This window comes from Anguilla anguilla, chromosome 9 (assembly GCF_013347855.1).
Source record: "Anguilla anguilla isolate fAngAng1 chromosome 9, fAngAng1.pri, whole genome shotgun sequence".
NCBI classification, from domain to species: domain Eukaryota; kingdom Metazoa; phylum Chordata; class Actinopteri; order Anguilliformes; family Anguillidae; genus Anguilla; species Anguilla anguilla.
Window position 1 is genome coordinate 2,982,384 of NC_049209.1, and position 27,852 is coordinate 3,010,235.

At 53.6% G+C, this 27,852-nt stretch overlaps 1 protein-coding gene across 8 annotated transcripts in view; it reads right to left on the bottom strand.

Annotated features, from left to right (window-relative positions):
• Nucleotides 1-267: 267 nt before the first annotated feature.
• rapgef6 (Rap guanine nucleotide exchange factor (GEF) 6) overlaps nt 268-27,852 on the bottom strand; it is a 104,175-nt gene continuing 76,590 nt past the window's right edge. For 3 of the 8 annotated variants that reach the window (XM_035433287.1, XM_035433294.1, XM_035433293.1), the window contains 21 exons: nt 26,392-26,556; nt 25,257-25,364; nt 24,894-25,097; nt 23,477-23,585; nt 22,762-23,002; nt 21,353-21,364; nt 19,792-19,949; nt 18,380-18,394; nt 16,925-17,165; nt 15,250-15,642; nt 14,271-14,482; nt 13,105-13,228; nt 11,792-11,815; nt 10,960-11,180; nt 9,699-9,884; nt 9,098-9,244; nt 7,163-7,276; nt 5,017-5,245; nt 2,852-3,345; nt 1,437-1,736; nt 268-388 (listed from right to left, as the gene is read on the bottom strand). In XM_035433287.1, coding sequence (XP_035289178.1) covers nt 366-388; nt 1,437-1,736; nt 2,852-3,345; nt 5,017-5,245; nt 7,163-7,276; nt 9,098-9,244; nt 9,699-9,884; nt 10,960-11,180; nt 11,792-11,815; nt 13,105-13,228; nt 14,271-14,482; nt 15,250-15,642; nt 16,925-17,165; nt 18,380-18,394; nt 19,792-19,949; nt 21,353-21,364; nt 22,762-23,002; nt 23,477-23,585; nt 24,894-25,097; nt 25,257-25,364; nt 26,392-26,556 — 3,720 coding nt within the window. In that variant the 3' untranslated portion in view covers nt 268-365. The remainder of the gene's footprint in view (nt 389-1,436; nt 1,737-2,851; nt 3,346-5,016; nt 5,246-7,162; nt 7,277-9,097; nt 9,245-9,698; nt 9,885-10,959; nt 11,181-11,791; nt 11,816-13,104; nt 13,229-14,270; nt 14,483-15,249; nt 15,643-16,924; nt 17,166-18,379; nt 18,395-19,791; nt 19,950-21,352; nt 21,365-22,761; nt 23,003-23,476; nt 23,586-24,893; nt 25,098-25,256; nt 25,365-26,391; nt 26,557-27,852) is intronic. The other 5 variants (XM_035433289.1, XM_035433290.1, XM_035433292.1 and 2 more) reach the window with 5 other exon arrangements.

A 27,852-nucleotide genomic window follows, 5' to 3' on the forward strand; every position in this document is an offset into this window, starting at 1 on the left:
CGCAATGTCCAACTCGCGTGCGAGTCAATGTCCGTTCCCGTCTCTCCCCTCCCGCAGCGAGAGCCAGCTGGAGAAGGCCGCGAGGGCACCCTGGTCCAAAAGTCACTCTCCCGGGAGAGCGAGGGAGATTAAAAACAGCCCACAGTCTAACGTCGTGGAAATGGAATGTTTTCTTTCCCCCTTGTGGGTTTCAGTGAGAACTCTGGTGACCACAGGGAGAGAGGTGCCAATTGGCTGATCTAGCTTATGTGACCGCACCCCCCCCCCCCCCCCCCCCAAAGCCTGACCCCCATCCCCGGCGCCCTCTTCTCTGTCTTGCCCATCCACCCGTCTGTCCGTCCACATGCCCATCACACGGGGGAGGCCTACACAGCAGAAACCTGCTCATCTGTGAAGGAGAAAAAAAAGGAGATAGTTCACCACAGAGAAAGCAGAGTGCCAAAACAGTGCACAGTCACAGCAGGTCATGCACAGTGCCAGTGGAGGGAGGAAAAAAAAAAAAAAGCGATTAATCAAGTTAACCATCAGACACGGCAACAGCAGTCATCTCCGTTCATGGAAAAGGTGAGCATCAAATTAACCATTTACTTCCACCGGAAACAGTATTACAGCCTGAATTGGCGTAAGCCATAGCCACACAGTACACTGCTGCAAAAACCAAAATACACAAAAATATTTACATCACAGGGCAGTAAGAAAAAGATGTAGCAGAAGCAAAGTTTTAGATCTAAAATGGTAACCAGTAACGGTAAGAGGAAGCCGGTTGACAGGAATCCCTCTCTTTCTCCATTAAAGGCCTCAGCATGAACAGGCAGGCAGTATTAAAACCTCTTCATGCTGCAGTGAGCTATTCTAGCTTCCTGTTAGTACTATGCTAGCTTCCCGTTCGTGCTACACAGCTTCTCGTTAGAGCTAGGCAAACTTCACGTTAGTGTTACATAGCTTCCCATCGGCGCTAAGCAGTTTCCCATTAGCGCTATGCTAGCTTCCTGTTAGTGCTAAGCAGTTTTCTGTTAGCACTATGCTAGCTTTGAGTTAGCGCTACACAGTTTCCTGTCAGCGCTCTCCAGTTTCCCGTTAGCACTATGATAACTTCCTGCAAGCACTAAGCAGTTTCCCGTTAGCGCTACGCTAGCTTCCCGCAAGCGCTAAGCAGTTTCCTGTTAGCGCTACGCTAGCTTCCCGCAAAGCGCTAAGCAGTTTCCCGTTAGCGCTACGATAGCTTCCCGCAAGCGCTAAGCAGTTTCCCGTTAGCGCTACGCTAGCTTCCCGCAAGCGCTAAGCAGTTTCCCGTTAGCGCTACGCTAGCTTCCCGCAAGCGCTAAGCAGTTTCCCGTTAGCGCCAGGCTAGCTTCCCGCAAGCGCTAAGCAGTTTCCCGTTAGCGCCACGCTAGCTTCCGTTAGCGCCGCGCTAGCGCGCTCCGGTGGTGACGTACCATCGTCCTCGCTATCGGGCTGGCTGCGGAGGGCTGCCCTGCCCGGCCGGGCCTCGCAGACCTGGGGGCCGTGCGCCAGCCTCTTCGCCTGAAGCAGGGCGTCGCCAGGCAGGGGCAGCCCGACGGGGCTCTGCAGCAGCTTTGACCTCTGCAGCGCCACGCTATAGTCGGGCGGTTTTAGGTGGGGGGGCCGCGGCGCTCCTTCCGCGGCGTCGCCCAGGGAGATGCCCTGGTATCCGGGCGGAGTCGGGGGCGGGCCCCTGAATCTATCGTCCTTGGTGGGGGAGGTTACACAGTACACTGGCGGCAGGGATGGTGATGAAGGGGGGGGGTGGGGGGGGGCGTGGGGGGAGGGGAATGGGGGGAAAAAAGAAAATGAGGAAAAATAAATCAATGAGATGTCACAACAATGTCACAAACACAATAATTAAAATCATAAATAAATTAAAATTAAATAAGGAAATACACAGACTGGGAGATGAATGACAGCAGCAGATTTGGGCAGAAGCTCCGCCCACCCTATTTAACCCGGCCCACCCCACAGCTCAGGTGTGTTCAGAATACTTTGTTACTTCTCTTTGCACTGGGGAGGGGGTGGCAGTTTGATTTTGGTATTCTTAATTTATTTGTGAAAGGGAACAGACTGCTTTTCTCTACTGTCAGCAGAACACAGGCGAATTTCAGCAAAAGGTAAATTCTGCTTTCCTTGAATCTGAATATAAGGAAGTACTTCTTTACAGAGCTGTCTGTGTGTGGAAGAGCCCGCCAGGCCAGAGTAGTAGAGCGGTACAGGCAGGAGTCCTCAGGGTGTTCAGGTCCGAGCCTGATGCTGACTCCATAGTTTGTAAGTAAACAGTGAGCTGAGATCGTGAGCTCTTATGTTTACCAAATTCAGTACCTGCATCATCGCAGACGGTAACTAGTGCTATGAACAAGTTACGAACACATTTTGTTTGCGTCGTAACTCCACACGGTAAATATAAAGACTAAGTTCACTCCACACGGCTCCTCTTGCCATGTACACTGGGTGAGGAGGAAGGTAAGACCAGCGGGAGGCTGTGTGTGTGCAGCAGCAGTACGGCTCATGCAAACAGCCAGAGCGCATGCAAACAGCGACATCAGCAACACAGGCATCGACTGCACCGAATACGTCCTCACCGCGTACCCAACTCAAAGCTGACAGCCGTAAGAGCCGAGCCGAGCCGAGCCAAGCCGAGCCAAGCCAAGCTGAGCCAAGCCGAGCCAAGCTGAGCCGAGCCGAGCCGAGCCAAGCTGAGCCAAACTGAGCCAAGCTGAGCCAAGCCAAGCCAGATCAGAGCCAGTATGGCACAAACACGTATCCCACGCAAATCTGCTGGTGTCACTACTCCTCTACGGGGGGGGCGGTGAGTTTGGGAGAGGGGGAGGGGCCTCACCTATGAGCCCCTTTTCTGTGCTTGAGGTGATGGTTTTGTAGGCGGGGTCTGCGCCGGGGGCGGAGTCAGGCGTTTCCCCCGGCGACCCGGCGGCGTTCTCGGCGGCGCGGCGCTTGATGGTGCCGTAGTTCCCCTCGTAGGTGTCCGACAGCGAGCTGGACGAGGCCCAGCTCTGCCGCGATTGGTCGAGCTCCGAGCTGTCGCGGGACAGCCTCTTTCCCGCGTCGTCGTGGCGGGCGGGCCCCGCCTCCACCTCGGCGATGGCGCCGCCCAGCTGGGCGTGGCGGTACGCGGCCAGGTCCCAGGGTCCCCGCGGCGGGGGCGGAAGGTTCTGGAAGTTGTCGTGGGAGTTGCTGGAGCAGGACGTCCAGCTGCCCCGCCCGCTGTCGGCCGTCTCCAGGGAGACGTGGTCGGGCGCCAGCTCCTCGTGGCTGGCGGACGCGGTGAAGGAGGCGGCCCGAGCCACCGCCGCCGGAACCCTCGCCAACGCCGCGCTGTAACCCAGCGAGAGAGACGGGGGTCAGCCGAGTAACCCAGCGCCTAGAGACGGGGGTCAGCCGCGTAACCCAGCGAGAGACGGGGGTCAGCCGTGTAACCCAGCGCCTAGAGACGGGGGTCAGCCGTGTAACCCAGCGCCTAGAGACGGGGGTCAGCCGCGTAACCCAGCGCCTAGAGCCGGGGTTCAGCCGCATAACCCAGCGCCTAGAGACGGGGGTCAGCCGCGTAACCCAGCGCCTAGAGACGGGGGTCAGGCGCATAACCCAGCGCCTAGAGACGGGGGTCAGGCGCATAACCCAGCGCCTAGAGACGGGGGTCAGCCGCGTTACCCAGCGCCTAGAGACGGGGGTCATTACATTACATTACAGGCATTTAGCAGACGCTCTTATCCAGAGCGACTTACACAACTTTTTACATAGCACTTTACATTGTATCCATTTCAGCCGTGTAACCCAGTGAGAGAGACGTGGGTCAGCCGCATAACCCAGCGCCTAGAGACGGGGGTCAGCCGCATAACCCAGCGCCTAGAGACGGGGGTCAGCCGAGTAACCCAGCGCCTAGAGACGGGGGTCAGGCGCATAACCCAGCGCCTAGAGACGGGGGTCAGCCGCGTTACCCAGCGCCTAGAGACGGGGGTCATTACATTACATTACAGGCATTTAGCAGACGCTCTTATCCAGAGCGACTTACACAACTTTTTACATAGCACTTTACATTGTATCCATTTCAGCCGTGTAACCCAGCGAGAGAGACGTGGGTCAGCTGCATAACCCAGCGCCTAGAGACGGGGGTCAGCCGCATAACCCAGCGCCTAGAGACGGGGGTCAGCCGCGTAACCCAGCGCCTAGAGACGGGGGTCAGCTGTGTAACCCAGCGAGAGAGACGGGGTCAGCCGCATAACCCAGCGAGAGAGACGGGGGTCAGCCGTGTAACCCAGCGCTGAGAGAGACGGGGGTCAGCCGTGTAACCCAGCGCCTAGAGACGGGGGTCAGCCGTGTAACCCAGCGCCTAGAGACGGGGGTCAGCCGTGTAACCCAGCACCCTGCGGGCGTTGCTAAGCAACAGCTGCTCTGCAGCCGCTGAAACACCATCACACTGGCACGCGCTCAAGACCGCGATTACGCCGAGGATTTATCCCCCCCCCCCACCCCGCCCCGCCCCCCACCCCGCTCAGCCCAGTCACATTAAACACACTGCGCTCTCTCACAGTTTACATCATTACAAACGGCATGCGCTTCACTGAAATGATTTTACCAACCAGCTAAATGCCCGCTTAACTGGGGGGGGGGGGGGTGAAATAAATGAGGCGACGCAGTCCAGCCTATTAAAACATCACAGGAACACAACAGCATCACTCCTACAGTTACAAGATTTTTTCTTTTTTAATACAATGGAGGGCTGCAATCATAAAAAACATCAATAAAAGGAACTGTTTACTCGGTAGCATTTAAACAGTCCGCATTAATCGCACCGATCTCACACGAAAGGCACATAAACCCCTCTCTCTCTTTCCGTTTTTTTTAATCTGAAACATGTGGCAACTTCCCCCGTTTCTCATAAGACCCAGGAGCAGACCGGAGTCCCCCCAGCGCAGCGTCGCAGAGAGGACACGCGCAGGAGGGCGTGTGACTGCAGGACGGCGCGTGCCATGCGCGTGTGCAGGTTACCTGCTGCAGGGCTGGCTGTAGTCTGCCACGGGATGGGCGTGTCCGGGGGCGGGGCCTGGGGCGGGCGTGTCCTGCGGGCAGCTGGCCTTGCTCTGGCAGCGTTCCTCCGCCCCCAGGATGGGCATGGAGTCCACAGAGCAGTTACTGACGATGCTGGAGCGGGACGAGATCTCGCTGTGGCTCGAGTCCGACAGGTTGTCCGACTTCCCAGCAGGCATCAGGGCGTAGCCTGCAAGAGGGGGAGAGAGAGAGGGAGGGAGGAAGGGAGAGATGGGGAGAGAGAGAGAGGAGAGAGAAGGGGGGAGAGAGATAGAGGGAGGGAGACAGAGAGGGAGGGAGAGGGAGAGGGGGTGAAGAGTGAGAGAGAGAGAGGAGGGGAGAAAGAGAAAGAGAGAGAGGGGGAGATAGAGAGAGAGGGAGAGGGACGGAGAGAGTGGGGGGGGGGGGGAGAGGCTGTTAGATCCCCTGTTTCACCATTACAGGATTAGAGCTGTTCACTCTGTCCACTGAGAAAAGCAGCTTTAAAAACAGCCACTACAGTCAATACATTATTATCATTAGAGCATTATGTGCAGACCTTTCAACGAAAGCATTTTCTTTAATACACATGGGCACACACGCACATGCACACAAACTCACACACTTCAGAATGTAGAACAGCTGCCATCATACAGTACAGTAAATAACAGCTAGATGATGTTCCTGTAATTGTTTATAATGATTTACCTGTCACAGGATTGCTTTGGCTGGTTTAGCTAATGTGTGTCAGTTAGGTCTATTTTATACAAAAACAAATACTTAAATAATTTGTAATGATTATTTAGTTCAGAACAGCCTTTTTGACATAACTGATTTTTAGATATGTGACAGAATGGTTTTTGTATGGGTTATCATTAAAAACATCTGTCTGCTATTTTTCTTACATCTTAATCTGTTTGGTAACTTTTTACGAAACTTGGCCGGTGGTAGAAGAGCACTCAAACCGACCAAGCCGGAAAAATGGCTCAGACGGCCACAAGGGGGCACTATAACATGCACTTTGAATATGTAATATGTGGACAAGCACAACTTCTATTCAGTCTGACCTGGAAGTTAAACTTCAACATGACACCCAGGGCTAAAGCTGCAATACACAGCTGGGCACATGCATTGTAAATACCTTTTATATTTTATATTTTAATTTATATTGTTATTTGAGGTGAAACAACAAAACATTCCATGCCTGTTTGACAAAACACAGGGGAAACATTACTTTTCCACTCTAAAAATAATTCCTGAATTCCTCCAATATTTTGGGTGTAATTAAATACATTTTAATGCATAACATCAGCTATTGAAGCATTTCATAATTTATGTAAACTGCACTGTGAAAAGTGATAGTATCAAACTGAACTCTAACGCTCCTTTTCTACAAAAACCTGAACAAAACAGACATATTTATTGCATAAGATAACGGAAAGTCGGGGACATTTGGTGATATTAACGGTTACTGTGGCAACTGCAATCAACAGTCTGCTAAGCCAGTGCTTTGCCCTCTATATAATAGCTCCAATTTTACTCCACTTAATGGATACAAACAATGAACATCTGCAACTCAGATTCTAATAAAATAACACTGTCCCTGCTAAAGTATTAGCCTCAGTCTCTCTCAGAGTCTTCCTCCTCTTATCCCTGGCCCTTAGCCTGAACCACTGTCACTGTAACTTCCTGTCCTCCGCATCAACTTCCTGTCCGGTCTCCTGGCTGGCACGCAGCCATCTTCCTCAGATAGTCTTTCTCCGCCTGTGCCTGGCCCTGAGAAACAGCCAGGGGAACCCTGTGGCCCTGTCGCTGCCGGACCCTTCCTGCGCTGCGCTAACTTCCTGTCCTTCGCCACCACTTCCTGTCTGTCCTGCCGACTGGCTCTCCTGGCTCTCCTGGCTCTCCTGGCCCTTCGGGGCCTCCGGGCCCTGCCTCTCTCTGGACAGGCTCCTCCCCCTCAGCTTCCTGAAGGGGGAGCTCAGCCGTCGCTTCAGGGGGCACTCGGGGGGGTGGGGTGGGGGCCGGGGGGCCGCGGGGGGAGTGTCTGCCTGCGGGGGAGGGGCCCCGGGCCCCCCGCTCGTCTGCTGGGTCATCAGCAGGATTCTCTTGTGCAGGAAAGCCCCACCTATCCCGTAGCTCCTGGAGCCGCTGCCCTTGGTGCTGGCCTCGCTGGTCAGGGAGGAGGAGGAGCCTGATAGGTTCATCTGACTGGAGTTCTGAGACTTAGGGACTCCGCCCCCTAGAGCGGAGAGAGAGAGGGACAGAGAGAGAGAGAGAGAGAGAGAGATTTATTAAATGACTGATTATTTGGTTATGATCATTATATTTCAAGGCATATTGTATGTAAAGCATTTTTAATTGAACTGAATTGGAAAAGTGGGAGGGAGGAGAAAGATAGAAAGATAAAAAAGGTGGGCAGAGGGAAAAAGAGAGTCAGGCAGGGGGGAGAGACAGAGAACAAGAGAGACGAGGGAAAGAGAGGAAGGGAGGGAGAGAGAGAGCGAGAGACTAGGGAAAGAGTGGAAGGGAGAGAGGGAGAGTGAGAAAGAGACACGAGGGAATGAGAGGAAGAGGGGGAGAGAGAAAAGGAGAGCGAGAGAATGAGTGATGTGCAGTTCTGCAGTGATACTGGAGGTCTCGCTGGGCTTGTCACCTCATGACAAGGCGTGTGAAGTGTGTAGCTGAAAGCCAGAACAGGCTGTGTACGCTACAATAAAAACTGACATAACAAGCGTCAGCCTCTGCAGCCGAATCGATCTCCATCTGGGAGCTCGTGCCACTGCACTCAGACACCCAGACAAAGGTCTGAAAGCAACACACCCCTGCGCTGCTCTGCTACAAACCCACAGGGGCCTACAGCTTACAGCTGCATGAGGGGCCTACAGCTTACAGCTGCATGAGGGGCCTACAGCTTACAGCTGCATAAGGGGGCCTACAGCTTACTGCTGCATGAGGGGCCTACAGCTTACAGCTGCATGAGGGGGCCTACAGCTTACAGCTGCATGAGGGGCCTACAGCTTACAGCTGCATGAGGGGCCTACAGCTTACAGCTGCATGAGGGGGCCTACAGCTTACAGCTGCATGAGGGGCCTACAGTTTACTGCTGCATGAGGGGCCTACAGCTTACAGCTGCATGAGGGGCCTACAGCTTACAGCTGCATGAGGGGCCTACAGCTTACAGCTGCATGAGGGGCCTACAGTTTACTGCTGCATGAGGGGCCTACAGCTTACAGCTGCATGAGGGGCCTACAGCTTACAGCTGCATGAGGGGCCTACAGCTTACAGCTGCATGAGGGGCCTACAGTTTACTGCTGCATGAGGGGCCTACAGCTTACAGCTGCATGAGGGGCCTACAGCTTACTGCTGCATGAGGGGCCTACAGCTTACAGCTGCATGAGGGGGCCTACAGCTTACAGCTGCATGAGGGGCCTACAGCTTACAGCTGCATGAGGGGCCTACAGCTTACAGCTGCATGAGGGGCCTACAGTTTACTGCTGCATGAGGGGCCTACAGCTTACAGCTGCATGAGGGGCCTACAGCTTACAGCTGCATGAGGGGCCTACAGCTTACTGCTGCATGAGGGGCCTACAGCTTACAGCTGCATGAGGGGCCTACAGTTTACAGCTGCATGAGGGGCCTACAGCTTACAGCTGCATGAGGGGCCTACAGTTTACTGCTGCATGAGGGGCCTACAGCTTACAGCTGCATGAGGGGCCTACAGCTTACTGCTGCATGAGGGGCCTACAGCTTACAGCTGCATGAGGGGGCCTACAGCTTACAGCTGCATGAGGGGCCTACAGTTTACTGCTGCATGAGGGGCCTACAGCTTACTGCTGCATGAGGGGCCTACAGCTTATCACTGCATGAGGGGCCTACAGCTTACAGCTGCATGAGGGGCCTACAGCTTATCGCTGCATGAGGGGCCTACAGCTTACTGCTGCATGAGGGGCCTACTGTTTACAGCTGCATAAGGGGCCTACAGCTTACAGCTGCATGAGGGGCCTACAGTTTACAACTGCATAAGGGGGCATATGGGTCAGCTCTGAGGGGGTGTACTGACCTTTTCGGGGTGAGTCCTGGGGGGACACAGTAGGGCTGGAGTGCAGGGACGACACGGTGGACAGGGTGTCCTCCGACGCTTTCTTCGCGGTGGTCCACTCCTCCGCCGAGCCAGGCGGCTTCTTCACCACCAGCGGGGAGCCGGAGTCTGGAGGAGGGGGGAAAGGAGAGGAGCTACAGTAGGGGTAGATTCCCACACAGGGAGGGGGGGGGGGGGCTGCTGGTTCACGGGGAGGGGGGACTGACCAAGACACTAAGTACTAAACAAAGGAAGTGACCACACAGGAACAGGAATAACTGATGATGTCAACAGACCATCCAACCAATCAAAGCTCATCGCTGACCATACTTATGGGTGGCAGTGTACGTAACTTCACCAACATAATAATAAATAATAATAATAATACTTTTTTACAGTGAAAATGTGCTTTACAATAAAATGCAAAAATAACCACGAGAAACATTCAACGCAGCACATTGAAGAAAAACACAAAACTAACAGTCAATATCATCTGAGGCAACAGCAGCTGACAGCGATCAAACGAAGTAGAGGACTGTGATTGGACGGGACAGGACGGGGGCGGGGCGTGGGCGGGACTCACTGTGGGCGGCGGCGATGTCCTTGGCGGTGCTCTTCTTGCGTAAGGGGTACAGGCTCACGGGGGGCACCTGGAGCACTTGGCTCATGCGGTTGGGGGCGTGGGGTTTCCCGGCGGGCAGCGTGGAGCGCAGGGACACGGGCGACATGTCCGACTTGGTGGACCGCCGCTCGCTCAGGTTCTTCGACACTGCGGCGTTCCAAAAAACAGGAAACGATTAATCTCGCACGGGACACTGCAAGATTACTACTGTGTGTTCCCACCGAAAAACAGCAATCGCAGAAATAGCAGCGCTATCAGTAGCTCTGGGGGCAGAATGGCTCGGAGGATCGATATTCGGGCAGAACTGGACGAGACGGAAGTCACAGCAAACAGCAAGCAGGAGCTACACAAGCCAGCCCTGTAATACCCTACAGAGCTACAGGTCCATTTTCCACCACGGTTCTTCAGACGCATCCCTTCATCTCTTTAGATAAAAACGTCTGCCAAATAAATGTAATGTGCATTGCCTGCTCTAACTGCTGAACTACACTATAAAACAAAATACTCCAATAATGGACAATCACAAAACAATTACAGTACATAATGCCACTGTATCAGAAATCAAAAGCCAAGCTACAATCTACTTTCCACAGCTGCTCTCATTTGCATACAGTACTCAGGCATGACATCACACTGACTGCCGTGCAGGACCGCACGCATCCACCGGGTGGCAGTGTGACCCAAAAAAGAGGAGCCTCCCCTGTGTCAGTAAAATGCAGCAGCCACATTTCAAACGAGTTAACAGTCCAGCAGTAGGGTGAATGTTTTGCAGAGCACCAGGTGTTGAATGCTGTGTGTTTGTGCCTTGTTCTACAAACGGAAACCCACTTCTGCACATTTCCACAAAATAAAACAGCCTGTCTGTGAAGCACATTATTTAAAAAGGGTTACACAAATACAGTAACTTACACTGTTTAGCTATACTGTATGCTAATAGCAGGGTGATAATGTGTCTGTACTGTAGAAACAGAGGGGTGTGGGGCATTAGGGTGGAGGATGGTGTTAATGTGTCTGTACTGCAGAGAGGGGGGTGGGGGGCATTAGGGTGGAGGTTGGTGTTAATGTGTCAGAGGGGGGTGTGGGGCATTAAGGTGGAGGAGGGTGATAATGTGTCTGTACTGTAGAGAGGGGGGTGTGGGGCATTAGGGTGGAGGAGGAGGGTGATAATGTACTGTGCACCGCGGCTGTACTGTGGCACGCTGGGATACGGGAGGACTCTTACGGGTGCTGTAGGCCGGCTCACACTGCAGGGACATGATCTGGAACTTCTCCTCGTCCGTCTCCACCTGCAGGTTGGACAGGTACTGCTTGACCTTGCGGGCCATCTGGGCGTCCTCGTACAGCTTCTTGGCGTTCAGCAGCGAGCTGCGGCGCACCCTCTTCTTGTGCGCCCCCCCCTGGACGTCCAGCATGTTGGAGTTAGTGCTGCCCTGGCTGAGAGACCTGAGGGACAGGGAACAGAGGGGGGGTGAGTTCTAGGGAACGTAGCGCAGGACGAAACATCCCGAACACAACGCCGTGCATGCTGGGTTCTGGCGACTGACGATCAGACTCCGGAACGCGGAACGAAACGGGAAACAAAAAAAACAGTTCCTGTTTAGAAAAAAAAGGCAGGCATGTAAATAAATAAAAATGTGCACTGGACACATTCAACGTGGGACGGGTGTGGCAGCATGGCATTGCATGGGCGGGGCTTGTTCCAACATTCCATTTGGCATTCCGGTTACGTTGTGTCAGACGGCGGAACCTTTGAGCAGAGCAGGTTAACGCGACCATGCACGGGGGACTCTGTTTGCTGATGCACCATGCATGGGGGACTCTTTTTGCTGACGCACCATGCCGCAAAATAAAAACAAAGAATTCTTGATGAATGCAAAAGGATTAGAAAATGAGGGGTAAATATGGACGATGAGAAACGGCAAGGAGACGGACGTCCACGCGCACAGGCCTGGGGGGGGAGGAACGCGTGCGGGACTGGGGGGCGCTCTGGGGGGGTTAAAGGAACGGAGTGGAGCATGCGTAAGGGGGGGTGGGGGTTGGATCAGGGGACTCACCCAAGACTTTTCCACCTCTTCTTCCTGCAAGCAAGACCCACGGACATTGAAGCGTGTTTCACATAAAGACAGTCAGAGGATAAAGGGGGGCGGGGCATAGTCACAGTGGGCGGGGCATAACAGCAGTGGGCGGGGCAGACACAGTGGGCGGGGCATAGCGACAGGGCACAGATCGACACAGAACGGGACGGTAAACCCCCCCTCGCTAACAAAGATGACGAATAAAAATGACCATAAAATAATAAAAACGCCATCGGTTCTAAACGATGGAAGCATCTACGCTACGAGAGCTATAAAAATGAGCCAGCGTGACGATGACAGCCATCGCCAGGGTCAGATGAGCTCCCAGAGCGGCTTTTAAAATGCGTCTCCAGCGATAAAACAGCTCAATCACTGCTGCACATCAACATGCAGGAAGTGCACAAGCTGTGTATGACAAAATAAATTAACGTTTAACTACACTACAATACAGGCATTCAGCAGGAACTCTCATTCAGAGTGACTCACACAGCTTTACCACAGCATTTACACCGCATCCGTTTATACAGCTGGATATATACTGAAGCGATGCAGGTTAGGTACCTTGCTCAGGGCTACAACGGCAGAGTCCTACTGGGGAATCGAACCTGTGACCTTTAGCTAACAAGCCCAGTTCCTTACCCATAATCCCACACTTCCGCTCCGTTAGTTGCAGTTCTGCGCTCACGCACGCAGCGCCTAGCGACAGTAGCGCGCGCGGTTAGCCGACTCCGGGCTCGTCACTCAGACCTCCAGCCTGGGCTGCTCAGCGGACCTCTCGGTCTGACTGGGTCTGTCCGTTTCGACCCGCCCCAGACGCAGCGGCTGGTTTCAGTTCTCGGTGACAGACCCAGAACAAAGCGCTGCATCTAACTGCGCTTTTCATACTTCCCAAAAACCAAAGGCCTTCCACTCCGATGAAACCGCGCACTCTTCACCCCAAAACACCAAAGGCCCTCTGCTCCGATCAAACCGCACTGGTGATCTAACTGCACGAACAGAATCAACGATTTAAAAGTCCGCATTAACGTACTGGCATGATCTAGAATCAAAACATAAGCAGAAGGGGTTGAGGCTCTTCTGGATCCACTCCACTGATGCTTCTGTCCCTGCGTACGGCGAGCTTGCTCACGCCAGCTCAGTAAACGCAAGCGAAACGCTCTCTCAGCGTAGTACGGTGAGAAGTTCACCACGCACGAGCCCTCCAGCACTACTGGCTCCCCACAGCTCCACAGCTGACGGCCTGCATTCAGAAACAGTACGCTAGGCGACGGGGGGGTCAAGGGTCAGCTCACCTCTGCCTGAACATGAGGGCGGGGTCCATGTTGGCCGAGGTCATGCGCACCACGTGCCGGATCTCCTTGGCGATCATTCGCAGCTTCTCGAAGTTCACCAGCCCCTCCACACTGGAGTGGTTTCCTGAGGGGGGGGGGGGGGGGGGGGGGGGGTTAAATTAAATCAGAGAAATCAAACAAGGCCCTGTTTGAGGAAAGGGATACACGCTGTAAACACTTTTATTGATGTAATTTATTTATTTATTTCTTTGGCCGCCCGACCCGCTGTTGATTACCGCCATGTTGGCGCGGGGGACGGAATGCTGAACCGCCAACCTCGCGCTCGCCGGCCTAACGAGGAAGGCATTGATTTTATTCTGCGTGTTATTACTCATTACCGACGCCTCTGCACAAACGGCTCGAGCGCATGGGAACACGGGGGCGAGGGGTGGGGGGGGAGCTGGCGGTAAATGGCGCTGCCCCCCCCCCCCCCCCCAGCGTATATACGCCCCTGTATTCTGCCATAATGAGGACCCCCATTATCAGGGTTGCCGTAGCTACACCAGAGCTCGCTCCAACGGCTTCCTGCTAGCGCTGGGAGGCTATGCAGTTCGGTAGTGTGAGACAGTTATCATCATTAACGGCTCTGCAGACAGAGAGACCAGGAGACCCCACAGAGAGAGGGAAAGGTACCCCAGAGAGAGAGAGAGAGAGCGAGCAGGGAACCCCAGAGAGAGAGAGATCCCAGAGAGAGAGAGCGAGAGAGAGAGAGAGAGGGGGACCCCAGAGGTGGAGAGAGAGAGAGCCCAGAGAGAGAGAGAGAGAGAGAGAGAGAGGGGGACCCCAGAGAGAGAGAGAGAGCAGGGAACCCCAGAGAGAGAGAGAGAGAGAGCAGGGAACCCCAGAGAGAGAGAGAGAGAGCGAGCAGGGAACCCCAGAGAGAGAGAGATCCCAGAGAGAGAGAGAGAGAGGGGGACCCCAGAGGTGGAGAGAGAGAGAGCCCAGAGAGAGAGAGAGAGACCCCAGAGAGTGAGAGAGAGAGAGAGAGAGTGAGAGAGAGAGCCCCCAGAGAGTGAGAGTGAGAGAGAGAGACCCCAAAGAGAGAGACAGAGAGAGAGAAGGAGGGGAAAAGGGGGTCCCGTAGAGAGAGAGAGTGCTAGAACAGCGTGGGCGTGGGGATGGCCTACCCTCGTGCAGGAAGGTCAGGTCCTTCTTCACCACGGGGAAGAGGGGGATGATGGGAGGCTGCATGCTCTGGCCGCTCAGGACGTTGCGGTACTTGGCCATGTTTCGGGACGGGTCGAAGATGTCCTGCAGGTCGCGGAACAGCTTCTCGTACTTGCTCGGCAGCTTTTCCCATGATCCTCTGAGGCGGGCCACTGGCGCCAAGTTCAGCCCGCTGCGTCAGCACAGAGCACAGGCCGCCGTTAGAGTAGTCACAGCCGACTTCGACGAGACAAGGCTACAGCGCTGTGTTTCTATACATGACATCATGAGTCAACTCTACAGCGCTCGATTTCTACACACCTTACATCACATCTCTCGTGGGTTAACGCTACACACTTTCGACACACATTACATCACATCTCTTGTGAATTAAGCAGATAATCAGGGAAACGCACACATCTAACACATGAACCTATCTACACCTGAATATTTATTCGGATTACGTAATTCAGTTTACAAAAGCAGTTCTTAAACTGGGATTTAAACCCGCAACCTTCTGGTTACAAGCCCCGAGCCAAAACCACCGCGCCACATCCGACACTTTAATGCAAAACAAGCTGCGTCGAAAAAGCGATGTTTCGTCTACAGCCCGTGAAAAGCGTTGAGGACAGCAGCGCCCAAAGCCTGGCTTAAAGGCTCTTCCCCTTTAACGAGCCCAGTGTGCTGCTGAACTTTCGCCGTGAACACAGCCTCATTAATAAAACACGCGGAGCAATAAGAGCACGCTCCCCGCGCTTTCCTCCAACCAAAAAATCCATACGAGCCCTCTGCATGTTTAATGCGCTGCCTCTCCTGCGCTCACCGGCTGGCCGTGTGCGGATCCTTTAAAGACACACGCGTCTGCAGGAACTCTCCACCAACGGCTCAGCGGGCCGCACAGAGCCCGGCTCACAAGATGGCCGCCCAGCTGCTCGACGGCGGAAACGGCCAGACACTCACCTGATGATGGCGAACATGGAGTTGAAGTTCTTGCACTCGCGGCAGTGGAGCGCAATCTTGATGAAGAGCTTGATGGTCTTCATCCTCTTCAGCGTGTTGGGCTCCTTGAGGATCTCCGTGGAGACCCAGAAGGTCTCCTGGTTGATGAGCTCCTCGAAGTGCTTGAGGTGCCCGGCGGAGGCCCCGCCCCCCGGGGGGCGGAGCTTGAACAGGTCCTCGATGTACTCGGTGGACTCGATGTTGCGGAAGAGCTCGAAGTCGCGCATGGACAGCTGGGCGGCCAGCTCCACCGTGCTGAGCTGCAGCAGGGAGATCTGGCTCTCCCGCAGCAGGTCCTGCGCGTCCTCGTCCGAGCACAGCGTCTCCGTCTCCATGTTGTTCTTCAGGTAGTACCTGGGACAGAGTGGGGGGGGGGACGCACACGGCAGTGAGGCTTCACTAACACATGTACTCAAGCATTTAACCCTTTCAGGAGAAGTGGGATTGTCTTTTTCAGAATTCTAAGTCAGTGTTCTAGAACACCGTTGCTTTCAGTCACCAGCAGTGATTGTGACATCAGCATTAGAATGTTCAGTTAAGAACATTCCAATCACTTATTTGTGACCTCACACCTTAGGGTTACAGGCCACATCAATATTATATCGGACACAGCTGCCATACAATCCCCACTGCTGAATGCTTTTCAAATCATTTTAACTGAGGTTCTTCTTAAAGTGATAGTTCACTCTCTGGGTTTTATTTTGACGTTTTATTTTTAAGTGCATACTTTCCATTGTCCCAGATATAATTATGTTTATAATTGTTGAATAAATGCAATAAAATTAAATCCGATCATATGTAATGTAAATAATCAGAAAACATACATGCACACACAGAATTTATGCTGCACAAATTGCTTTTTTCGGAGTTTACGGAAATGCACTTCTTAGCTGTAGGGTGAGCGATTTTGAAAGGCAAAGCTTGCAGAAGTGAAACTGCCATTTACTGTGGGGGCCCAGAACAGCGATACGGGAGCAGGGAAGTACAGATCAGGAAGCAGGACACCTGTGCAGTTTTCGTGTTAAATGCCAGATCAATGGGACGGGGCGACCGAAGCGCTGTTCTGCTGGATAAGCTGGTGAGAGGCGGATAGAGTGTCAGTCACACACGGGACCGGACGTCCCAACAGGGGAAGACAGCGTGTAAGCGCTCCGTCCTGTTTGTGTTGGTCTCGCCACGGAAAACACACAGGAAGCAGAAACGTCGCCGCAGGCGCCCCGGAGGACTCGCGTGTCATGTGATCCACGCGCCGCCCGCCTGTCATGGCAGGGGTTTGGTTGTGCTCGCGGTTGTGCTACCGCAGAGCCCGACCGCAGCAGACTACCGCGAACCGACCGACTCGGGGGAGGAAATATTTACGCCGGCGCGGTCGGAGGAAAGAGACGGGCGCGGGAAGAGGGCGGGGGAGAAGAGCGGAGGGGGACGGCACTTTCGGGCGTGCTCTCTGTCTCAGAGCAGCATGGCGTTTGGGCGGGTCTGGGGGGGTCACAGGTCGCTCAGCGCTGCAAGCGTTGGGGGGGGGGGGGGGGGGTCACTCACTCTGAGCTCAGGTGGGTGGAGGGTGGCAGGATGGCGGTTGGCGGGTCGAGGGTGGCGGATGGCGGGATGGCGGGTCAAGGGTGGCGTGTACCCCTACCTGCCGTTGAGCTGGATGCGGTCGGCCAGTTTGGACAGCTGGTCGGGGAGCCGGCGCTGCTTGATGACGCCCTCGGGGCTGATGGACACCTCGCACAGGGAGTACGTCTCGGGCGCCGCCCCCAGCCCAAACTCGTTCACCACGTGCGACACCACGTCCTTCGCCGTCGTGTCCTTGCTGATGATGATGTAGCAGCTCTGCTGGTCCGCCTTGAAGACGCGGATCACCTGATCCGGAATGTCTGCACGCCGGGGACACGGGGTCAGAGGTCAGGGGCAATCGCAGACTCAAAGGGGAAAAAAGACAGGGAGCTGTCCCTCTCTCTCTCCATCTCTCTCTCGCTCTCTCACTCTCCCTCTCTCTCTCACTCTTTCGCTCTTTCTCTCTCACTCACTCCCTCCATCTCTCTGAGTCTCTCTGACTCACTCTCCCTCTCCATGTCTCTCTCTCGCTCCCTCTCTCTCTCCATCTCTCTCCTCTATGACTCTCTCTCACTCTCACTCCCCACACAATTTAACACCCTAGTTATAATCTGTAGCGTAACACTGCAGGTTCTATGAGCAGGCCACACGTAAAAATAGGAACCAATGAACTGTGCATAAATACTCCATACTTCACACATTATACCTAATTATAGAAGTCCAGCCAATTTCTGGCCTGTACAGAAGACACAACATTAACTACACTGCACTCGGCTCAGAAATACATGTGTATGCTGAGGGTAGAGGGTTGAGCCAGTAATATTCTTTCAGCACATACGGGGTTAAAATAGAAAAATCATTTCTTTTAAAAAAATCTATTAATTTCTATGAAACGTGATCACTCATTAACAAATTAGCGATGGTATCTCACTGAAGCCAAGCGCAGTAATTGAGATTAATTGCGCTTATATTAACAGCCAGAGTGATTATTAATCCTCGGCAGGGCTGGCCAGCTTGCTGTGAGCACTATGACAATTTGTCACAATCCAGTTGAGAACTGAAATGGCGGCTCTTGAAGAACACTGAAGCAAAGGGTTTGATTACTGTTTTTATGCACTTCACTCTAAAAACGCTGTTGCTTATAGTTTTGTTTTGAAGTATTTTACACCTTTACACAGGCCACTCCCCCCCCCTTTCAGGGGATAATTCTGACAGGTGGTATATCCCACTGAAACACAGCAGCACGGAGTGCTGACTAATCAATCACAGGAAAGGCCCGTCGCACAGCAAACGCGTTTCTGAGACCCGTCGCTGCTGCGGCCTGTACCAGCGCGGATCAGAAACCCTCCGAACCGCACCACACGGGGCGTGGCCAGCAGACGGGACGGAAGAGACTCACAAACAGAGGAGACAGGATTTGGGGGGGGGGGGGGGGGGCGCTGACTTTGCTGTTAAACTTTCACAGACTAATAAGACTGGAAAAATAAAGAGCTACTTAGGACAGCAGACACAGTAAACAGAGCGCTGTACTTACAGTAGAAGCTCGCAGCTGGGAGAGCAGGAAAAGAGAGAAAGACAGAGATGTGATTGGCTGGATAAACAGAAGACAGGGATGTGATTGGCTGGATAAACAGAAGACAGATGTGATTGGCTGGATGAAGAGAAGGGGCGTGAGCGCGGCAGCATTCCCTTTTTCTAACGGCTGTGGAGAAAGCGGCTCTGACCCGGCAGGCCTGACGCAGCTCTGCCTAACGCCCCGCGATCTGTAATCCGGTCCGCTCGCGATCCGCTACGACACCGTGAGCGGCAGAGACAGCGAGTACAGTGGGAAGCCAACGCCCGACAGGCCGCTAAGGATATCCCTTGGTGCGCCACTTCAATTATTCTTGAGAACTCGCATCCTTTTACCGGGTCTGTCCGTCACCGAATCTGTGCGGGGGGGCAGCGGAGCTGTAGAGGAGGTGCTGGGTGAGCAGAGTACTGCACAGCCGCTCTAAACAACCCCCCCCCCGTCTTTACAACCCACAGACCAGAGGCTGAAAACACGCTCACACAAGGAGAGTACTCATCTCTCTGCGGGACGGGGCCTGAAACAGACAGCGCGTTCATAAGGAGCGCATAACGCCTCGACGTCAGGACCGAGCCGAAACGAACACACCGCCCGCCCGGCAGAGAAATCAGAACCGTGCTGTCCACAGCCCCCGGGGAACCGGCTTAGCCGTGTCGGTAATTGTGGTTTCAGAAATCCGCCTTTTGGAGGAAGAGAGAGGAAAAAAAAAAAAAAAACTCTTAATTGTTGAGCATTTAATCCTTTCGTCCGGCTGTAGCGCTATTAACTGGTGAGATATAAATGGAAGAGAACCCCCCAGAGGCAGCGAGGGGAACAGCAGTGCTCAGAATTAAACTGGTAAAACCTGCTGCTCTGTCTTCAAAGCTCATTCAGACACCCCAGCCCGTCACAGACCACCTCTGAGGAACAGAGGAGGACTGATTCAGGGGTTATACGGACTCACACATAAATACAACACACATACACTATCTCTCTCACACACACACACACACACACACACTCACACTCACACTCACACTCACACACAAATACAACACACATACTATCTCTCTCTCTCTCTCTCACCCACACACACACACACACACAGACCGCTACATCGCTATATACGACACATTACGCTGTAGGGTTTTCCGCTCCATTCTGAGACTGAACAGTTTTCAAACGCAGGCTGCCAGAGGGGAGTGGCTTAGCAGCCATTCCAGTGGGCGGGGTCAGAGCGAAGCAGGCCTGCCGTGGGAGCCGTGGTGATGGGCGGTAGCCGCAGTGACGGGCGATGACAGGGCTGGTCGCCATGGTGACTAGGCCGGTAACCGCAGTAAAGGGGCCAGTAGCCGCGGTAATGGGGCCGGTAGCCGCGGTAACGGGTGGGCACTCACCCGCAGGGTTGGAGAAGTCGAGCACGCTGGTGGCAGGCTGCAGCAGGTCGGGGCTGCTGGAGGACAGGGCCCCCGGGATGGGCATGATGGCCACGCTGTGCCGGCACTGCTTGGTGCCCACGACGCTGTCGTCCTGGGACTGGCTCATGCCCCCGTCACTGAAACACACACACACAGGGAGAGCGTCACCTAAAACTACAACTCCCAGAATCCCTCAGTGCCTCTCATAACATCAAACTCACACTCCAAACATTTCTCCCTCTTTTCTTTCGTTGATTCTTGTGGGCATCCTCGACGCTGGAACCAGGAAGTCCATACATGTACAGAGTGGACACGCATACACACACATTCACATACGCAACAGAACACGCGTGACAGAAGTACGACAGTCACAGGCACAACAGGAAATGGCCAAGGCGTGATGGAACGCAGGCACACGCAAACAGCACGTGAACACAAACACGCAAACGGGGAGGGGCTGGGCGGGCATCCGACCCGGAGACGGCATTGGCCACAGATCCGACCGCAGCCAGACTGCCCAAGACCCCCCCACCCCCCCCGCCCGCACAAACACACACAGGAACGTTCGACAGGCCAACACACGGAACCGCACATCAAATTAAGCCTGCTCGTTAATTTAACGGCTCATTTGACTCAGATCATGCTGCTGCAGGTCAAATGCAGGCAGGTGCACAGAGAGGCATTCCACACACGGGTGCGATCACAGACACCACGGGATGAGTGAAGAACGGAAAGTCAACATGGCGTTCAGACACGACTGGACGCGCCTGGGGCTGCCTGACCTGGCGCTAAGACCAGTTTGGAAACTGAAGCCCCCCCCTGGTATGAGTTTCCATGGAGCTCTGCATGTCCAACCAGACTGTAACCTTCTCTGGTGCAGCTCATGGAAGCCTCTACTCCCTTTCGTTTGTTAAATAAGTGGGGGTGGCTCTGCGGTGTCCCCCGCAGTTGGACAGACACTTTCTCTCCTACTCAGCCAAATCCCAGATTATCCGGGGGGGCGGGGGGGGGGGGGTGAGCAAGACAGGCAGGGCGGGGGGTCTTACATAGTCAGCCGCAGGTGGAGGAACACTCAAAACGCTACATAAAATACCTTACTCTACACCAGGGATACTCAAAACCATTCCACCTGCAGGCGGAACCAGCAGTGTCGCTGTCACTATCGCTTTCAGTCACCAGCAGTGATTGTGACATCACCATTAGAATGTTCAGTTAAATCACATGACTTTCCACCAGAAGGAGTTACCCCACGGTGTCATACTCAGTGGAACACAAGGATGTGAGGTTGTACACACCTTTACTGCACCTGCACAATTAATATTTCATGTCCATTTTCATTTCTGTATAAACTGCTGTACATTGTACAACAAATTGACACAGATGAAATGTACTATTACAGCTCCTGACAGGGGTAATTCATGACCATGTCACAGAATATTTCAGAAAGATGAGTTAAGTGTAGCTTTTAAAAATCAAGTTTTGCGGTATGAAATCTCACAGTTCAAAATCAAATGGGGGTGATTATGCTCGAGTCTCTTACCCAAAGAGTCCCCTACGCAGGAGGAGCAACCACAGAGAGAGAGAGACAACATTGAAGAAGAGCATGAGAAGAGCAGCAGCAGCAGGCGGTCAGCCAGAGACAGAGGCCTGTGTCACAGCACAGCACAGAGCCCTGCGCTCTACAGAGCCTGCGTGTGTGAGAACTGTGCACACTAACAAACACAAAGCACAGGTTAAACTTTAAATTAAAAAAAACATTAAACACACACACATCTGGGGACATTTGTATGCCACGGTTTTCATGAAGAGGCTCTTGAAATGTCATGCATAAAAAAGTAGAAAGTGTGTGTGTGTGTGTGTGTGTGTATGTGTACACGTGTGTGTGTAAGCTGCCTGGATGTATGAAAGTGCCACATGGTTTAGCAATTTTGATGGCGAATGGTGAAATGCACTCAGACATTTTTTTAAATTGACCACATAAGCAAGAACAGGGCATCTTTATTCTGGCTGTTTTATAAAGAAAAAATGGAAAAAAAGGGAGGTGTTGAAGGGTAAGAGAGGGTTGTCGGGGATAATCGGGGGGCAGGGGGGCAAATAACTTGTCGCAGTGGGGCGCAGACGCCGGCCTCAGACATGGCCAAACCGCTACTCTGCTTAACGAGGGGCACAGCGGGGGCTGCCAGCTCCACTCTTGGCTTCCTAGGCCTCTACAGAAGGGCCGCGACAAAAACCCGAACACAAAAACAGCGACTTCACCCGCCCCTTTCATATTCGCTAAACCGCCAGAAAAATACCCTCCCAAATAAGCCCAAAGCCTGGGCCCCTGCGCCTCCTCTGTTGGGACAGCGCGCCACTTCACGTTCCCCGTTAGCCGCGTTCACACCCCGCGCAAACCCCCAGTAATCGCCGTCCCCAAAAACGCGCCCCTTTACGCGCGTCACAAGCGCCCCGCTCGCTACTACACGCCGGCGAGATCAAACGGAGGGTGACGACACACGTGAGCCAGCGCGAGCCGCCGCGGAGTCGCACAGCTCGCGGTGAACCCGTCCGTAACCGCGGTTACAGCACCGCCGACCCTAACCGCGCCGATCACAGCGAGCGCACTGAGAGGAGGCGGGACGGAAATTCGCAAAGTTACTGAAACGGTACCTGAAAAACCCTCTAACTCTGTTTCCGTCGGGAGAAGAACAAGAGCTACATGAAAGAGGGGACCGATTTGACTGTGAAGAAGCTAACGCGAGCGCAGCATAGCAATGCCCGTCTGCCCGCGGTTACCTGGGAAACTGGGTGAACAGAAGAAGGTGCGATGAGTTCTTTGTGAACGGGACAAAGACAGACGACAGGAACGTGGACGTAGGTGGGTGGGCGTGCGGAGGGGGTTTTGGTTGGCGGGGGGGTTGGGGTGTGTGGAGGGAGGCTGTGGTTGGGGGGGGGCGCAGGGGGGGGTACCTGAAGGGCTTGGGAGGCAGGATGCTGAAGCGGGTGTTGAGCAGAATCTTGCGGATCTTGTTCCGCCCCCCGGACATGGTGTTGGCCTTGGCCTTCTTGTGCGCCTTGTCGGTGGGGAACTCGATGTCCCCCGGCAGGTCAGGGATGGAGTAGCGGTTCCCCTTCTTCTCCTGGATCTTGGGGATGTGGGGGCCGCCGTTCTTCTTCTCCTGCCAGATCCGGCTCAGCAGCTCTTTGAACACTGGGGGGGGGGGGGGGGGGTGATGGGGGCGGGGCCAGTGAGTCTCCCCGCCCACAAACAAACTCACAGTGCACTTTACCGCCCTGATGGAGGCGCTCTGGAGCACATGCACCAGCGGCGCAATGTTACGCACTTCACTGCGTAGCGTCAGGTAACGAACGCTGCGTCGTCAGGGGCGCCTCTTAATCACAAACTCCAAGGCTGGAAACGCGCTCGATTTAAATCACGCAAACACGTGCGCAAAATGGCTGTCATGCGTCCATCACAAACGTTAATAACAAAACTTATAAATAATTACAGAAGTTATGGCTAGGACTGCGCCTGTGCTCTAAAAAAGAAATGAATCTATTTTTGACTTCTCGACAAAGACAGGAAATTGACAGCCAACCGCCCCCGCCCCCCCCCCCCCCCCCCCACCAGAGACATAGGTCAAGGCCTGCTTTCAGTTCTCGCAGGAAATGAGCCTTTTCTTACCAAATATGTTAGTCTTCACTGTGAGGGAGAGGTGTGTGTTGTTCCACAGAATGTCCACCGCTTTGGAGAAGGTGATGTTCTCGAAATTCTGCCCGTTCACCTCCATTATCTGAAAGACAGATTTAGCTGCTCAGAGTCACGCTTCCCATCGATTTCAGGTCCAAAGCAGCCTTTCATTTTCAGCACACCAGTCTCGGATCAAAGAGAATAATCCCAGGGTTCGAGAATGCTAAAGCAGCACAAGGAACAACAGAGAAAATGACTCATCACGTAGGTGTTTTTTTGGAATGCGTTGAAATGTCAGTGTTCTAGAACTCCGTTGCGTTCCTGTTATCAGCAGTGATTGTGACATCAGCATTAGAATGTTCAGTTAAGAACATTCTAATCACACATTTGTTATTTTACACAAATGGTTAAAAAAGAACTGGTATACAATAAAAAATATTGAAAAAGTAAATCAAATAAATGAAACATAAATTGTAACAGTAGCTCACGCAGGTGTGATGTCATTAGAACAGCAGGTTTGTCTGTGCCATCTCCCCCCTCTCTGTCTTTCCTGCATAATTAATCTGTTCCAAGTCCTCACAATGCAGCTGTGACACCGAAGGGTACTTGCGGGGACTCACACACACTCACACACACACACACACACACACACACACACACACACACGCACACACACGCACACACACTAATCCCACAGTGGGGAGTGTGGGAACAGCCCTCCTGTTCCGTTCTTCCCTGTGACTCACACAAAAGGTCCAAATGAGGACGCCCGATTGCTTGATATCAATTATCCTTAGGGACCCTAGAGCAGCTGAGGCTGGGGCAGAGATCAGCGGGACAGGCCAAGGTTCCCCTTGTGAGGGGTCAAAGGTCAGAGCTCAACACAAGTATAGAGGGGCTGCCCGAACTCCAATTTGGGTGAATCACTGATGAAAATAGGACAGTTCAACCCATTTTTGGTTAAAGGCCAACCCTTTCACCACTACAAAGCAATAGTGTAATACAGCATCTCCCTGGTCAATATTCTGGGACAGTATGAGGTCATGTAGTCACCTGCATTTCTGAAAACCAACAATGATATAAACAAAAACAACTGCCACAGATATCCTGTCAAATAAGTGCCAAGAGCAACAGGAAGCCAGAGAGAGAGAGAGAGCCAGAGAGAGATAGAAAGAGAGATAGAGAGACAGAGCAACTGAGAGACAGACGGAGAGAGCGAGAGAGAGAGAGAAAGACAGAGACAGAGAGAGAGTAGAGAGAGAGAGAGACAGAGAGAGAGAGAGAGAGAGATAGAAAGAGAGAAAGAGAGATAGAGAGAGAGAGAAAGACAGAGAGACAGAGACAGAGAGAGAGAGAGACAGACCCAGAGCCCCAGGGGGGGGGGTCGGACAGCGCGGGCGGCGTTCCCCACCTGGTCGCCCCGTTTGAGGCCGGCCTCGGCCGCCTTGCTGCCCTCCTCCACCGACTCCACGAAGATGCCGAAGCCGCGCTCGCTGCCGCCCTGTAGGCTGAAGAAGAGCGGCGACTCGCGCGACGGCTTCAGCAGCGTCACCTGCCTCCACTTGGCCTTCGCCGCGCACGCGATGTTCAGCAGCCGCAGATGGCCCTTCATTTTCTGGGTTAAAACGAAACGGACGGGGGGGGGGTCGCTCGCCTCTTAAAAACAGGCCCGCACCCGCCCCGCCAACGCACTGACAAAGCGCAGCTTCAAAGTGAGCCCCCAAACACCCCCCCCCCCGCCCCCCCATCCCTGTGAAAGAGTGAACAGGCCTACCGTGGTTTCCAGAAGCTTCTCGAAGTCCTCCAGGAAGCGCGTCATGGCGGGGTCCCCTTCGAAGTCGTTGAAGTGGTTGTTCACCCACAGCAGCACCACCCGCGTCACCTGCGTGGGACGGGACAGCGAGGTCGCTTAAAAACGCAACTCAACCCTAAACCGAACCTACAAAACACGTGTAGTGGACGTAGTAGACCGCCATTTTTTTTTTTTACGGACCCTAAAATTCTGCAGCGGATAAAAAGTGCTTGTAAAAGCACCTGGGCCTCAGTGACTGTGATGCTATTATTAGTTATGTGGTTATGTGGTCATACGCTGCTCATGTATCTGCCTAGCGTTAGGCTAACATGCTACAGCGGTTGATGCTTGCTGTGGGATGATTAAAACTCATTTGCGGTGGCACTGGCTGTCCTGCAGCAGCTCGTGCTGTTCCTGTGAAACCCACTCAGCGCGTCAGGGGCGCGACGCCCTTCTGAGCCTCTCTGGATTAAGAGCGATCGTCAAATTAATGAATAATTAAAATAACAAAAACTCATTTGGAAGGAGCCTCTCTGTAGACCGGTTCTTACAAAGCTCTAAAGCGACCGCGCAGCGCTGCTTAGAAGCCCGGATCGACACGCCTGCTTCTGACGGCTCTGAGAAGCACAAAGTCTCTCTGAAGAAAAAGGAGGGTTAAAAAAAGAAAAGCTAATCTGCTGTCATCACCTCTACACCGAGAGGCTCCGGAAACGCAGCAGCTCAAGAAAAACAAAAAAAAAAGCGCTTCTTTGTTTTCTGTTCTTATCTCCTCTTCGCTCATAACGAAAAAAAAAGAAGTTCAAATGGAGAACGTGGTCTTAAACAGAAGAGGAGTGTTTTGAGAACAGGAGTTCAGACAGAGAACACGCTCTTAAACAGAGGAGCTGGGCAGTGTGTTCAGGAGGTAAAAGGAGCTGTGTGCTGAGGGCAGTGACAGAGGACATAAAGAACTCCCCGAGGAAACTGCTGACAGCACGAGAATTATCTGCCATTTAATGGCTCGGGTCCCACTGGGGAAATGCCACACACACACACACACACACACACACACACACGCACACACGCACACACACGCACACACACACACACACACACACACGCGCGGTTGTGCTCTAACCTTGTCCCTGAGGCTGTCCACCTGGAACCACTCCAGCAGCTTCTTGCCCACCTCCATGGGGTTGTTGAGGAAGGTGCGGTACGTCATCAGGAAGTCCTCAATGTAGGTGGGGTCCACCACTGAGTGCTCCTCCACCAGGTGCATGATCAGCCGGTCTGGAGTTCCCTGTGTTTCAGGGGTAGAGACACAGAGATCAGACGCTCTGGAGTTCCCTGTGTTTCAGGGGTAGAGACACAGAGATCAGACGCTCTGGAGTTCCCTGTGTTTCAGGGGTAGAGACACAGAGATCAGCCGGTCTGGAGTTCCCTGTGTTTCAGGGGTAGAGACACAGAGATCAGACGCTCTGGAGTTCCCTGTGTTTCAGGGGTAGAGACACAGAGATCAGACACTCTGGAGCTCCCTGTGTTTCAGGGGTAGAGACACAGAGATCAGACACTCTGGAGTTCCCTGTGTTTCAGGGGTAGAGACACAGACATCAGCCGGTCTGGAGTTCCCTGTGTTTCAGGGGTAGAGACACAGAGATCAGATGCTCTGGAGTTCCCCGTGTTTCAGGGGTAGAGACACAGAGATCAGATGCTCTGCAGTTCCCTGTGTTTCAGGGGTAGAGACACAGAGATCAGATGCTCTGCAGTTCCCTGTGTTTCAGGGGTAGAGACACAGAGATCAGACGCTCTGGAGCTCCCTGTGTTTTAGGGGGAGAGACACAGAGATCAGACGCTCTGGAGTTCCCTGTGTTTCAGGGGTAGAGACACAGAGATCAGACGCTCTGGAGCTCCCTGTGTTTCAGGGGTAGAGACACAGAGATCAGACGCTCTGGAGTTCCCTGTGTTTCAGGGGTAGAGACACAGAGATCAGACGCTCTGGAGTTCCCTGTGTTTCAGGGGTAGAGACACAGAGATCAGACGCTCTGGAGCTCCCTGTGTTTCAGGGGGAGAGACACAGAGATCAGACGCTCTGGAGTTCCCTGTGTTTCAGGGGCAGAGACACAGAGATCAGACGCTCTGGAGCTCCCTGTGTTTTAGGGGGAGAGACACAGAGATCAGACGCTCAGGGGTAGAGACACAGAGATCAGACACTCTGGAGCTCCCTGTGTTTCAGGGGGAGAGACACAGAGATCAGACGCTCTGGAGCTCCCTGTGTTTCAGGGGTAGAGACACAGAGATCAGACGCTCTGGAGTTCCCTGTGTTTCAGGGGTAGAGACACAGAGATCAGACGCTCTGGAGCTCCCTGTGTTTCAGGGGGAGAGACACAGAGATCAGACGGTCTGGAGTTCCCTGTGTTTCAGGGGTAGAGACACAGAGATCAGACGCTCTGGAGCTCCCTGTGTTTTAGGGGGAGAGACACAGAGATCAGACGCTCAGGGGTAGAGACACAGATCAGACACTCTGGAGATCCCTGTGTTTCAGGGGGAGAGACACAGAGATCAGACGCTGTGGAGTTCCCTGTGTTTTAGGGGTAGA